The sequence below is a fragment of the Stegodyphus dumicola genome, chromosome 4, assembly GCF_044657685.1.
Source record: "Stegodyphus dumicola isolate Sdum_Otavi_A_Nest chromosome 4, ASM4465768v1".
NCBI classification, from domain to species: Eukaryota; Metazoa; Arthropoda; class Arachnida; order Araneae; family Eresidae; genus Stegodyphus; species Stegodyphus dumicola.
The window spans coordinates 45,032,869-45,045,741 of record NC_140771.1 but is presented as its reverse complement, the minus strand read 5'-3'; the positions used below and the strand labels follow the sequence as shown (position 1 = coordinate 45,045,741).

Sequence of the window (12,873 nt, the reverse complement as noted above, 5' to 3'; positions counted from 1 at the left end):
AAAAAAAATTCCTATTGATATTTATTTAATAGCGTCTTAGTCCGTTATGCTTAGCAAAAGAAAGTCATGTTTTACAATCATATGTTCGTACGTAAAGCGTAAAAGAAGAAGCCACGAACTATATACATGTATCACTTTTTTTTACAATAGTCTAATATTTGTTACTCTTTATATAGCACTTCTTGACCGCAGAATGGAAGGAGGCTGCCGAATAAATGATTCGACAAAGAAATTGAATGTACTTTTATGAGGGAATTAATTTTCTTCCTCGCATTCTAAATTCGAATGAAATTATTGTCTCATCAGCGGGCATCCCACAAAGCTACAGTGCCCTATCGTCTGTTTCAGTCTTTGTATTCCAATCAGAAGTTTCATTTTGCCATCTCGCGTGATCCTTTCATTTCGGCAATCCCTCCCGTTCATTGCCGATACCCCATTCTTGGAGCACTGATTCTCCAGGACCCATCAGCAATGAGTAAGTGCCAGAGAATTCAGAAACAATTAGAGAGCGACATGCGGTGACTAACGGCGGCCATTTTAATTGCTATCCATCAGCCGATTGGCTGGGTCATTGATGACGTTGCTATTTTTTTATATAGTACTCCTCCCCGAGTTCTTTGTAGACAGCGAGGCCAGGTTAATCATGGACCCGGGAAATAAAAAAGTACAAAAGGAATGATGAAAAATAAAAAATGATATACTCCGCTATCGAGGAGGAAAGACAGCGTTTCAAAATGTCTGTCATATTGTAAGAAAACAAGTTAATGCCGTTTTACAATGGCGTCCTAATAATGCCCCGTCAGATTCGGCAATAAATCTTTTTGGGACCCCGGACATTTTTCTTTTCCCTCTCGCTGGAAGCCGGAATTCTTCGAGTCTAAACACGTTTGATAGAAGGCGTCAACAAATTAGATTATCTCTCTTCTAGGAGGATTCATTGCGAAATTCTGCGCGTCCGATGAGTCGGAATTGAAACACAAAATAAGAAGCCATTCTTCGGCATTTAGAATCAATTCAAGGGGATGATTAAACTTGTCATTAACTTTAATATCATTCTTCTTCTTTGTTGCCTTTGTTAGAAATCGAGCACTCGGACAAAAGAAAATAACGGATGATTGCTGAAGCGGAAAGAAACGTTAACTGTGACTGTGAGAAGTGAAAGAGTCTCATAAGGACATTTTGATATATTTCGAACGCTGTTTTTGCAGAAAGTTACGCTTGTTTATCCTAACAGCTGTCAACTGCTCGGAGCTTTCATCTTGTTTACAGTATCGATTTCGCTTTATTTATTATTGGAAGATGAAGATTGATAAAGAAAAAAAAACAGCTTTAAGTCAACTTTTTTTTAAAGCTATTTTAATATATTTCTGTATAAGAATCTGCCAACAAAACACTTCTTGAATGATAAAAATTATATGAACACATTAGAGAAAACCACATCATACGAAGGTATGGTTTTGATATAATAAAAAACAGGTAGAATGTCTTCAGTCTTTTCGTTAATAAGAAAAAAGTAAATCCGAGAGAGAAAGAGAGAATTTTCTACAATTAAGGAGAAACTAATTAATAAATTGTTTTAAGTATGATTTTGTGTGTTTTATCATTACAGCATAATGGAAGAAAATCGTTCCAGATGTAACCTTTTATGCTTTTTCTTGTCTTTGTAAGATCTTTCTTTGCTTTATTATCCTGCCTTACATTATTATTTAAAAATGCTGTTTCTCAGCAAGCTTTATATAAGAAAGGTGGCTAATGATAAATACTGTTATTATTAAATTTTATGATTTGTTTTTAATTAAAAGTACGTGTACTGCGTATGATTTTCAAATAGTTACGTGTTTTGTTAGAACTGGCCAAGTTATATCGCGTCATAATGCTGTATATTCATATAAAAGACTAAGATCCTTATCACTATAGGTTTCCAGTTCCTTACATCAAGCAAAGCTCATTCCTTATTACTGTAATTCTCTACCTGGTTAACGGGTTATTACAGCATTTCGTTTCCGATTTAGAAAAAATACAGTCATGTCTGAAAGAACTAAATATATTTTCAAATTTTATTTAGTTAACTGTTTCATGGTATGGTCAAAAGTTGATCATCAATTTTTAATTTAAATTTCCTGATAAGCTTATTCAGTTCAAATTTGGTACACACACTGTTTGTGGATGGCAATGTAATATAGTGAAGCTATTTTTTTCAAAGATCGATTTAGATTTTTTAGCCCAAACGGGTGGTAGCTCAGAAGGGCTATTAGTTTCAAAACGGTATTTTGCGTTGTTTCACTAATGTCGTTTCACATTTCAAAGTGTTGCCCTCAAAAAAGAGGTTTCCTATTTATATTCTGGCATTGGCAACAGTAAGTGTTGCTATGCGAACGCAGACTATTCCAATCGAAAGTTTGATATTTTTAGCCATAGCTTTTCCAGAACGTTTTGCCATTTTAGCGTAATTTGTGTTGTTTACAGTGAATTAAAAAATTCATCTCGGGTAAAAGATGAAACTGACTCGTGAACATTTCCTTGCAATTATTTTTCATAACTTTCGGTGTGGATTATCAAGACAAGAGTGCTTCGGTGAACTTAATCCTATATACAGCGATAAAGCGCCATCCTAAAGCACTGTAAAAAACTGGTATAACGGACTAAATCGTGATCGACGTTTGCTCCAGTGCGAATTTCGTGAATGTCGTCCAAAATCGATTGTTGTGCCAGAAAATATTGATGTCTTGCGTGAACTGATAAAGCAACATCGTCATGTGACAAATCGTGAGATTGAGACATCTTTGGCCATTAGTACGACGAGCATCAATAAGGTATTACATGAAATTTGGCCGTAAAAATTCGTTCACGATGGATCCTGCATAATCTGACAAACGGTCAAAAGAAGGCTTGTGTCGAATGGTGCCAGGAAATGTTGGAAAAATACATTCAAGGTGCATCAAATGCTGTGATACAGATGACACACCTACACTGGTGACCAATCATGGACACGTGGCGACAGTGGAGTTACAGCTACGCAGTACGATTAATTCCGAATAGTACACGACCATTTGTTTGCCAGAAGTCATCGGAGAAATTTGAAAAAAGCAGAAGCAGCCAATCATTGTTCATCATGATAATGAGAGCTCTCACACATCAGGGCAAACAAAGGAATTTTTGACCGGCCAAAACATCGAATTGTTAGGTCATCGCCCTACAGCCCTGATTTGGTACTCAATGACTTTTTTTATTCCTGCACATAAAACATAAATTTCATGGTCAGCGATTCGCGATACCCGAAGAAGCGGTTGATGCATTACAATCGAATGTTTTGGAGTTACCTCAGTCAAGCGGGAAAAGTGCTTCGAAAATAGGTTCAAACGCATACAAACGTGTATTGATCTTCATGCAGAAAATTTTGAAAATCAATAAAAGCAATTTCGATCATAAACATTTGTTTTTTCATAATTAGGGCAGAAATATAAATAGCAAGCCTCGTATTATCGCCCTGTGTTATATTTAAAGAAATTAAATAATGAAGAATCTGCATAAATGTATGTATGTTCTCGCATTGTGAAAAAACGACGGTATCTAGAGCCATCAAATTTTGAATAACGTAATCCTTCACCCAAAAATGGGCACCTGAAAGCCCGAATTTCGAATTTTTTTAATTATAGAGTTCATATTTTTTAAAATTTTAACTAATTTTTATCCCAAAGGGCAATTTGCCCAAAAGGGCTATTAATTTCGTTTCGGCATTTTGCGTCGTCCATTATTAAACGGTGTTTCACTTTTAAATTTGTTGCCACCAAATTTTAGAGCCCTCCATTGTATTTAAAGAAACTATGATGAAGAATCTGCATGAATGTATACATGTTTCTTGCACTATGAAAAAACAGCGGTACCTAAGGGCATCAAATTTTGAATAACGTAGTCCTCCACTCGAATATGGGCATCTGGAAGCCCATATTTTGAGTCTGGAATTTTTTCTGTTATCTGTCTCATATTTTGTAAAACTTCAAAGAATGTTTGATTAACAAACTCAAGGATTTCAAAGCAAGCAATGGCAACACTTTACCTCCCCCCCCCAAAAAAAAAGTTTTACCTCGAACGCGTGAGACTATGTATCGGATATTCTGAAGATATACTCTTTTTAAATATTTTGTGATATTGCTGTTGAATTGAATTTTATAGTTTGAGGACGAAGAATATGGCATTAAGTGCATAAAGATTACAGATAATTCGTTAAAAGTGCCCTATAAAATCTGAAAAGCTTTCAGATTTTTTTTTAAATGTTGTCACTCTCTGTCTTTCTCTCTCTTTTTATTTAATTTTTGTTAGAACGGTTTTTCTCATAAAACCTTGTTTAAACGAACAAGTTAAAAATTCAGAAATTTTTAATTTGCACCATAAGGATATAAGGAAAACGAGCTTTCAAAGGAAATTTGTATCAAGTTTTTATGGTCATTTCTAAATTTTTGAAGAATTTTCGATTTTTTCGACTGTTTGACGCTTATTAATTTAGAATTTAAACAACAAAAATCAGCGTTATATATTTGCAAATTTTCCTTTGGCAGCTGAGAAGATGGTTCGATAAAACCATCGAAACTAGTTCTGTGAAAATTTGCAAATTAAACGCTGATTCTTTGTTTACAATTTTCACAGAACTAGTTTCGATGGTTTTATCGAACCATCTTCTCAGCTGCCAAAGGAAAATTTGCAAATATATAACGCTGATTTTTGTTGTTTTGCTTCTAAATGAATATTTGTTTGGCGTGTTATGTTAACCTAAATTATTTGACGTTTATTATTTTAAAATTTCAATATTTAAAAAATGTATCGTTTGCAAAATTTTAAGTTTTTTACAGATTATAAAATAAACTGTTTGTCCTCTTTTAAATAAAAAGTGATTAAAATATTAATTGGGCTTTTTTTTTTTTTTTTTTTTTTTTTTTTTTTTTTTTTTACATTTCCTTTTAAATATGCCACAATGTGAAACAGAAGGAGAAATAACTATTTCTTCCTTCAAACACTTTCAAGGGAAAATAGTTTCAAGAATTTTGGTGTTGCTGCGTCTTAATGAAATCTGTCTTCTCATGTTTCATTTTTTCCAGTTTCATAAAATTAAAAAAAAATTCTGAGCATTTCATTTTAAGAGTTAGTTTTCTAATTATTTGAAATTAGTATTCTAATTATTAGTTAGTTTCTAATTTTATTCGGAGTAATTGATATTTTATTCTTTTACGGATCTTTAAAAATCTAGCATCCTAATATGTATACAGATATGAAATTTTCAAAGCTTATGAAATAAACTCTTCACTCTCTTTTAAAACAAGAATGTTAGAATAGTATTTATTCAATTTTCTAGAAAATTTTTATTTAAACTAACCGAATTTTTTATAAGCTGATAAAAAATCTGCTAACATTTTTAAACAATTCCCTGGCGACCCTCATTTATCGACCTCACATTTTGCATATACACTCACTGTGAATGGTGAATGAAAGTGCAAGATATTTTTTCGAAGTTGCTTTTAGGCTGTTTAAAATTAAATGTAGGACCAATTTTTTATGCATATCTTCGTTTGAGAAACAAACAAAAACTCTCAGAATTTTACTGTTTGAACGATCGCGTAGAGTGGAAAATAAATCTCTTAAATAATGTTTATTAGCTCTAAAAGTGACTATAAGTCTCAAAGTGACTTTTTGCATCGATTCACTATAAAGTTTAAAATACATGTCACCAAATATTATCGCTCTACATTATTTTTAAAGAAATTAAATAATGAAAAATCTGCATGTAATTTATATCTATGTTCCTCCGCACTGTGAAACAACGACGGTGACTAGGGCCATTAAATTTTGCATAATGTAGTCCTTCACCCCGAAAATGTGCACCTAGAAGCCAGAATTTTGAATTTTGATTTTATTATTTATTTCTTATTTGGTAAAACTTCAATTAATTTCTGTTTGACAAACTCAACGATTTAAGAGCGAGCAGCATCGTTCGAAATAAAACATCTTTATCTGCAGCGAGCGAGAGTGTTGCTATTTGGAAATCCTTCAATTTTAATTCAAAAATCTGGCTCTTTGAAAGCCACATGTTGCAGCAGCCGGAAATAAAATACCTTTATCATCCACGCGTCAGCGTGTTGTCGTTAGTAAAGCCTAAGATACTTACAAATTTAATTTGAAAGGTTATTGAATAAAAAAATAAGCGATTTGAAAGCAATAAACACAGTTTGTTAAAAATTAATAATTTTTTTGTTTTCTTTAAAGGTTTTTATTTCAAGTAAAATAGCAAAAATCAGCCTATATTTTCTTCTCGGGGTGACTGTATCTCCGATGATGATTCAGCATTAAAAAAAACAGCGTAACTCAATTAAATAGGCCACAAGTAGACGAACACTGTAATATATTTTCAATAACATTAAATTTACAATTTCAAATTTTGTCTGCCTTAGAATACGTCATTTACATGTCATAGAATGCATCTTTATTCTCCGCTAGTTCTAAGTGCGTTGTTAGTGTAGCGTTGAGTAGCAGTGGGATTCTCACAAATGATAATTATACGCGAAATTTTAAAGGCTCTGTTTTTAACGCGGTTCTTAAGACGTTTCAGTACTTCATGTTATTGATTTAAATAAACTTAAAATAAGATGTCTAATTATAAATATTCAATATTGTTATAAAATTATACTAACTAGATTCATTAAAATCATGTACTTTTCCTTTTTGTGATAACTATTTCAGGAACTATTAAAAAAAATATATATAGCGAATATGAAAATGTGCATGGCAGCCCTCTAACATTCTATCGGCAAATCTAAAAATATGTCGTTTTTAAATACTATATAGTTTGCTGTTGAACTGAATTTCTGTGGCATAAGTACAAAAACGTGATATTTAATAAATAAAATTAACAGATAAAAATTTAATAACAAAAAGACAACAACAATACTTTTGATAGCCATCTTTACTAAGAAAACGGATATGATAAACTAAAAAAATCTGATGTGTACACCACATGACTTTCTTGTACGGAATATTAAGTTATATGCATTTTTTCTCGTATTTCGTTTAAAGTTATTTTATTGAATTAAATCCACTTCGTCGATAACGCATAAACCACAACTGAATCAATGCACTCTAAAATTCACTATATTTGTTTACCGTAGCGACACTCTGGCGCTAAATTCACTTAATAGCGTTACATTTCGTTAATGCTATAACTCAGAATGGATATAAATTTATATCATTGGAAGAATTATCTAATCGTTGACACATGCTCTATTCAAATACTATAATAAATCTAAAACGATGTATAAAAGAAAATAAGCAAACCAAAGAAAAAAGAAACAGTTTTTCCACAGAAGATTCAGTATTTCTCATTCAATTAGTTCAGTTCTCACTTCGCGACAAGGCAAAAATACATAAAATCTCAAAATATCTGTATTAAAAGTTACGAAGTAAATCTTAAACACTTATTTCCTCGAATAAATTCCAGAATGGATTAAATATGATTTAATTCGCGATAATAAAAGAAGGCGTTATCTTTGTTGTTGCGAAGCTTAGTTTCTCTAGATTGGCAAAAAATCCGCTATTTTGCCAAGTTTGAAATGTAAACAAACATGTCCGCCATCGCAAAATTATTTAGGCTTAGCTTCACTTAAACAACTTTTAAATTGTCGATAATTCTAAAAATATTGCACACAGATTTACTAAAGGCATAAAAACCTTACCCGGAAGATAAGAACAACATAATTCAACCATTTTTAAAGCAAAATCTGCACAATTTACAAACATATAAGAGTAAAGAACCTGAGATCACTGAGCCAGTTAACAGAGCAGATATATATATATATATATATATATATATATATACATATATTTATACACGTTTGGTGCGGCCGATTGCAACCAAAATACGAGGTGCACATCTACATGTTATAGCAGTAGTATATACAAAATTTCAACGTTCTGAGGCTACTGATTTTTGAGTTATGCGTATGTACAAACGCCACGAAACATTCTCTTCAAAATTCATTTTAAATCACTTTTATAATTTTTTGGGGGGAAAAGAGTCTTTTATTCAGTCCTTACGTACAGATGTCATGCAAAAACATTGCCAAATTACATTCAGTAGCGGTCAAAATGGATATTTTTGTTGAAATATGATGCCTGAAAATTTTCGCGATTACAATACTTCCTTTTCACTTCGTACAAGGAAGTAAAAAGACTGAAAAAATATAAAAATATATGCCAACACTTAACACTGCATCGGGAATTCTAAGCATATGCTGCTATGCTGCTTTTAAAATTTTCTTGATTTTATTGTAGTATGACTGTATGAGACGTAAGTGCGAAGAAAACGATACTTAGTAATAAATCTAAACAGTTAAAAAGAATTCGGTTAGTAGAAGTAAATGTAAGAGTAGGCGGGTCAACTGCGAGCTCAGCGAGAGCATAAAAAAACCTTCAAAGTTTCTTTTGAGGAACCATTAAAATAGAAATCCTTTAAGATTTTTTATTGTTTTACTATTATCTCATTTTATGATTTGCATTCTATTATGTTAGTTTTAAATAACTGTGAGATGAATTAACTTTAAGGCATGAATTGTCTTCTTTCGTTCTCATATGAGATTTTAACATAATATCTGATTTTTGGAAAATCGCTGAATTCTTTTCGATTGATACAGCAGAATTTTTGAAAACTGATTTATAAAAATTCATTGTTAAAAAATGATTTTTCAATTGAATAATTTTATTGATAATGCCACTGAGAATAAAAGGATGAACATATAATAATAGGAAAGTTTTTATAAAATAAGCTTTTATTTAAATCTCATAAAATATTAATGAGCTAGAAAAAATAATTTATCATCTAGTTTAATGAACACGAGAGATTAAGTAATTCTCTTTACAAAATTGATCTACTATTTTATGCCACGAATAATAAAAACGTGAGCACCTAAATCAAATAATCGAATTTCAGCGTCAAAAGTAAAAGCCATTATGTTTGTAAATTTACTAAAGTCACTCTATACTTTTATTATTCGTGATATAAACCTGTAGAATTTTTTTCAATAATTATTTAATCTTTTATTCCTATCAAACTATATTATAAATTATTTTTCTCTTTCTAGTTCATTAATTATGCCATGAGATTTGTGTTTAATTTTATAAAAAATTTTATTTATGTTACTTTTTATTTATTTGTTATGTATGATATAATGCTCGTTATTTTCTACAACTATCGTCCAATATTTTGCAGGCTCAAAGGATTATTTTCACGGAGAAACTGCATGGCTTTTCTTCAGAGAATATAGTGAGGTATTTTTAATAGCTTCTGTGGAATCAAACTTCTTCTCATTCAAATTATGCTACAATATCCGAACGCATGAATATTTAAAGCATAAGTATTTGAAGAATACGGTGCTTGATGATGGATTTAACATTTTAATTAAAACATTGCTTGGGAACAAGCAATCTGGCACTGTTATGATTGAAGTCGACGTCCAGATCTGAATTTTTTCATGAATTTCCTCATGGAATTTCGTGAGCTACTCTCGGTACTTGTTTACTGTAATTATTTCGCCAGAAGGAGTAGTCAAACAAATTGATTCCCACGAAATCCTGCAAAACAAATAGCTATATCTCTATTCGATTAATGGTACCTCTTGACATGGAATATGAAACTTCCTTAGCTTGCTTTCGGCCGTGTTTTCATTATACATTCTTGTACGAAATACAGTTTTCACTGCCTTTCATGCTTTGAACTGTTTTTTCGTACCATCTGATCAGAAAAATTGCTTTAAAGGCCCAGTTCATCTTGCTGTGTTGTCAATTAAGTTAATTAATTAAATCATATTCACAATTTTAGCCATATCCAACGGACACAAATCCAACAGTAGCTATTAATTTTAATTAGAGACTGCTAATTAGTTTTAAGAGCGTATTCGCTCAGTTGATTATTTATTATAAGTTTAAATTTTGTTAATTAATTTGTTTCGTGAATTAAATCTTAATTTCCTTTATTTTGGGAAGTCAAACACTGAGCTTTCAGCTTTATCTTCTAAAGTTTTCTCGGTTGAAAAAGGCAGGCGTCTAAAATAACTTTTGAGTATGATTCGAATTTAAAAATACAAATGATTGACTTATCAACTTTAAATTTATACACAGTATAGATAAACATTTTGTCTTTTTGATGAACTTACATTTTTTAATCCAAAATTACTAGTTGAGAAATTATTTGCCATTAAGTTTATTTTTTCATTAGAAAACGGCGAAGATTTTTCATGCTTCGAAAATCACCTTTTTGACGCTAGCTTCAAGCTGGAGACTTCACAGATGCTTTTACGCTTTATACTGTTACGAATTTGGTATTTAAAAAGCTAATGTTAGTTCAATTATAAATTAAATGGTTTTATTTCTCGCGCAGTGCAGCGCGTGACGAATATTAAAAGAAAGCTAAGCCGGAAAATTGAAAATACAAGAGCGCGTGCATTAAATAAATAAATATCTCTTTTTGATTTCGAGAAAGTACTGGAAAATTCTAGCGCGTGATTTTAAAATCTTATAAAAGGAGGAAAACATCTCAGTTTGTAGTAGTTGCTTAGTTTGTTGTTGTTTAGAAAACTACTATTGTTGATTGTAGCGAATTCGCGGATTAGCGTTCTTTAGCTGTTTTGAATTACGTTCTATTGGACATTTGAGTAGTTAAAAGATAACTACTGTGAGATATTGTAATACTGCATGATAATTTGAGAAAATTTAAGCATTTTTGTTGTGATAATAATAAATTTTTGTTCATTTTTCATAGGACTTGTGCATTCATTTCATAACGAACCCGTACGCACGCAACAATTTTTGGTGTCAGAAGTGGGATTTGAATGCCAATAACAAGAGCGATGGAAGAACAATTCAGGCAAATGATGACTGCATTTGCTGCTTTCCAAGAAAAGATGGAAGGGGCCGTCAACTCCGTTAAGGAAGAAATGAAATTGGGCCAGGAATCCGTTAAGAAAGAAATGAAATTGGGCCAGGAATCCGTTAAGGAAGAAATGAAATTGGGCCAAGATTCCGTTAAAGGAGAGATGAGATCCGTTAAAAAGGAAATGGAAGCCGTTCACGAAAAGTTGGAAGCTGGTCAAGTAACTTTTAAAGAAGACATAAAAGCTGTACAAGAAAAGATTGAAGCAGGTCAAGACGAAATGAAAAGAGAAATAACCTGCGTAATAGAAAGTAAATTTGAGGCTATGGAAGACAGAATAGGAGCTGTCGAAAATAAAGTCGGGCAAATTGAAGAAAAGGTTTCTTCTGTCAAAGATGAAATAGAAGATAGAGTGTCGGCTGTGGAGCAACGAGTCGAAGGAAGAGTTTCGGCCTTCCAACAACAAATTGAAGAAAGAGTTTCTGCCGTCGAACAACAAATTGATGATAGGGTTTCTGCTGCCGTCGCCAAAGAAGTTGACAGCCTAAAGAAGTGCATAGCGACGGTAGGAAACAATTCTGAAGGTTTCAAATTTTTATCGATGCCTGCTCGTTCCGTTCTGAAACTATCTACATATGATGAGAAGACCTCCTGGCAGGTGTATAGGACACAATTTTCTATCGTTGCGGATGCGAATGGATGGGATTCCCAAACTAAGGCCTGTCATCTCGCCGCTTCTCTGAGAGCAGACGCAACGGATATCCTGCAGACGCTTCTCGAAAATCAAAGGCTAGATTTCGAAGCTCTATCCGGCGCTTTGGAGCTGCGCTTCGGCGAGAAATGTTTAAAAGACTACAGCAGGCTCCAATTAAAATCTCGTCAACAGAAGCTCACCGAAACGCTTCAGGAGCTCGCCACGGATGTTGAAAGGCTGTCACATCACGCCTTTTCGGAGTGCCCGACAGAAACAAGGGAAATCCTGTCCCTGAAATATTTCATCGATGGCATCCGGGACCCTGAAATACAGAAAGCACTGCGAATGGCGGATGTTAAAGATCTGAAAAGCGCTTTAGTGTATGCCATGAAATTTGAGGTAGCCCAGCAAGCCACCCGTCGAGACCGCCATCCAGTCAGAGCTGCTCAAGTCCAGGAGCCAGGGGATCAAGTCACTGCTCGTCTAGACGATTTAACTAGACAACTGAACGCCTTGAGACAGAATATTGGTGACAAGAAACCGACCGTAAAGTGCTGGAACTGCGATGCTGAAGGACACATACAACGAAACTGCAGAACATCCCAGGGCACGGATGCTAAGACCGCTCCTAACAAACAGCAGGGAAACTAATTAGTGGCCATCTCGCGGGGCGGAGGTTGCCAGATCATGAAAAGCCCCAGTTTAAAGCGCTTCAGATTTCTGCAGTGAGAGGCGGCAGTAATGGACTTTTCATAATAGGACATATTAATGGAGTTCCCTACAATATGACGATAGATACAGGAGCCAACGTTACCATCATCCGAAAAGATTTGGCTCAACAACTGGGAAGCAAACTTATCTGGACGCCGCCCTGCGTTACCCTACAGACTGTGTCCGGTGAGAAGATCAACATCGATGGAAAAGTAAATGCTAACATCACGTTTGGAAGTGCCGCTTACCATCACACGGCATATGTAGCAGAGATCACTGATTCTTGCATACTCGGATTGGACTTTCTAAAGAAATACAATTTTTCCTTGGACTTTAAAAATAACGAATTGCATTCTACATCTGAGGACATAGCGTTATTTGGAGTCAATGATGAAGTTAAATCTGTCCATAAAATCATAGCACAAGACAATATCACAATACCGGGAAGAACAGAAATTTTACTTCCTGGATCCATAGCCGAAAACAGAAATTTCCGCTACGGCATCATAGAATATCCCAATAACTGTAATAGCCCAAAAGGAGTACTAGTAGCCTCAAC

At 33.5% G+C, this 12,873-nt stretch overlaps 1 protein-coding gene across 2 annotated transcripts in view; it reads left to right on the top strand.

Annotated features, from left to right (window-relative positions):
- Positions 1-12,254, top strand: part of LOC118192636 (uncharacterized) — a 119,830-nt gene extending 107,576 nt beyond the window's left edge. For both annotated transcript variants that reach the window (XM_085814793.1, XM_085814792.1), the window contains exon 3: positions 10,799-12,254. In XM_085814793.1, the coding sequence (XP_085670919.1) occupies positions 10,869-12,254 (1,386 nt within the window). In that variant the 5' untranslated portion in view covers positions 10,799-10,868. The remainder of the gene's footprint in view (positions 1-10,798) is intronic.
- Positions 12,255-12,873: the final 619 nt, after the last annotated feature.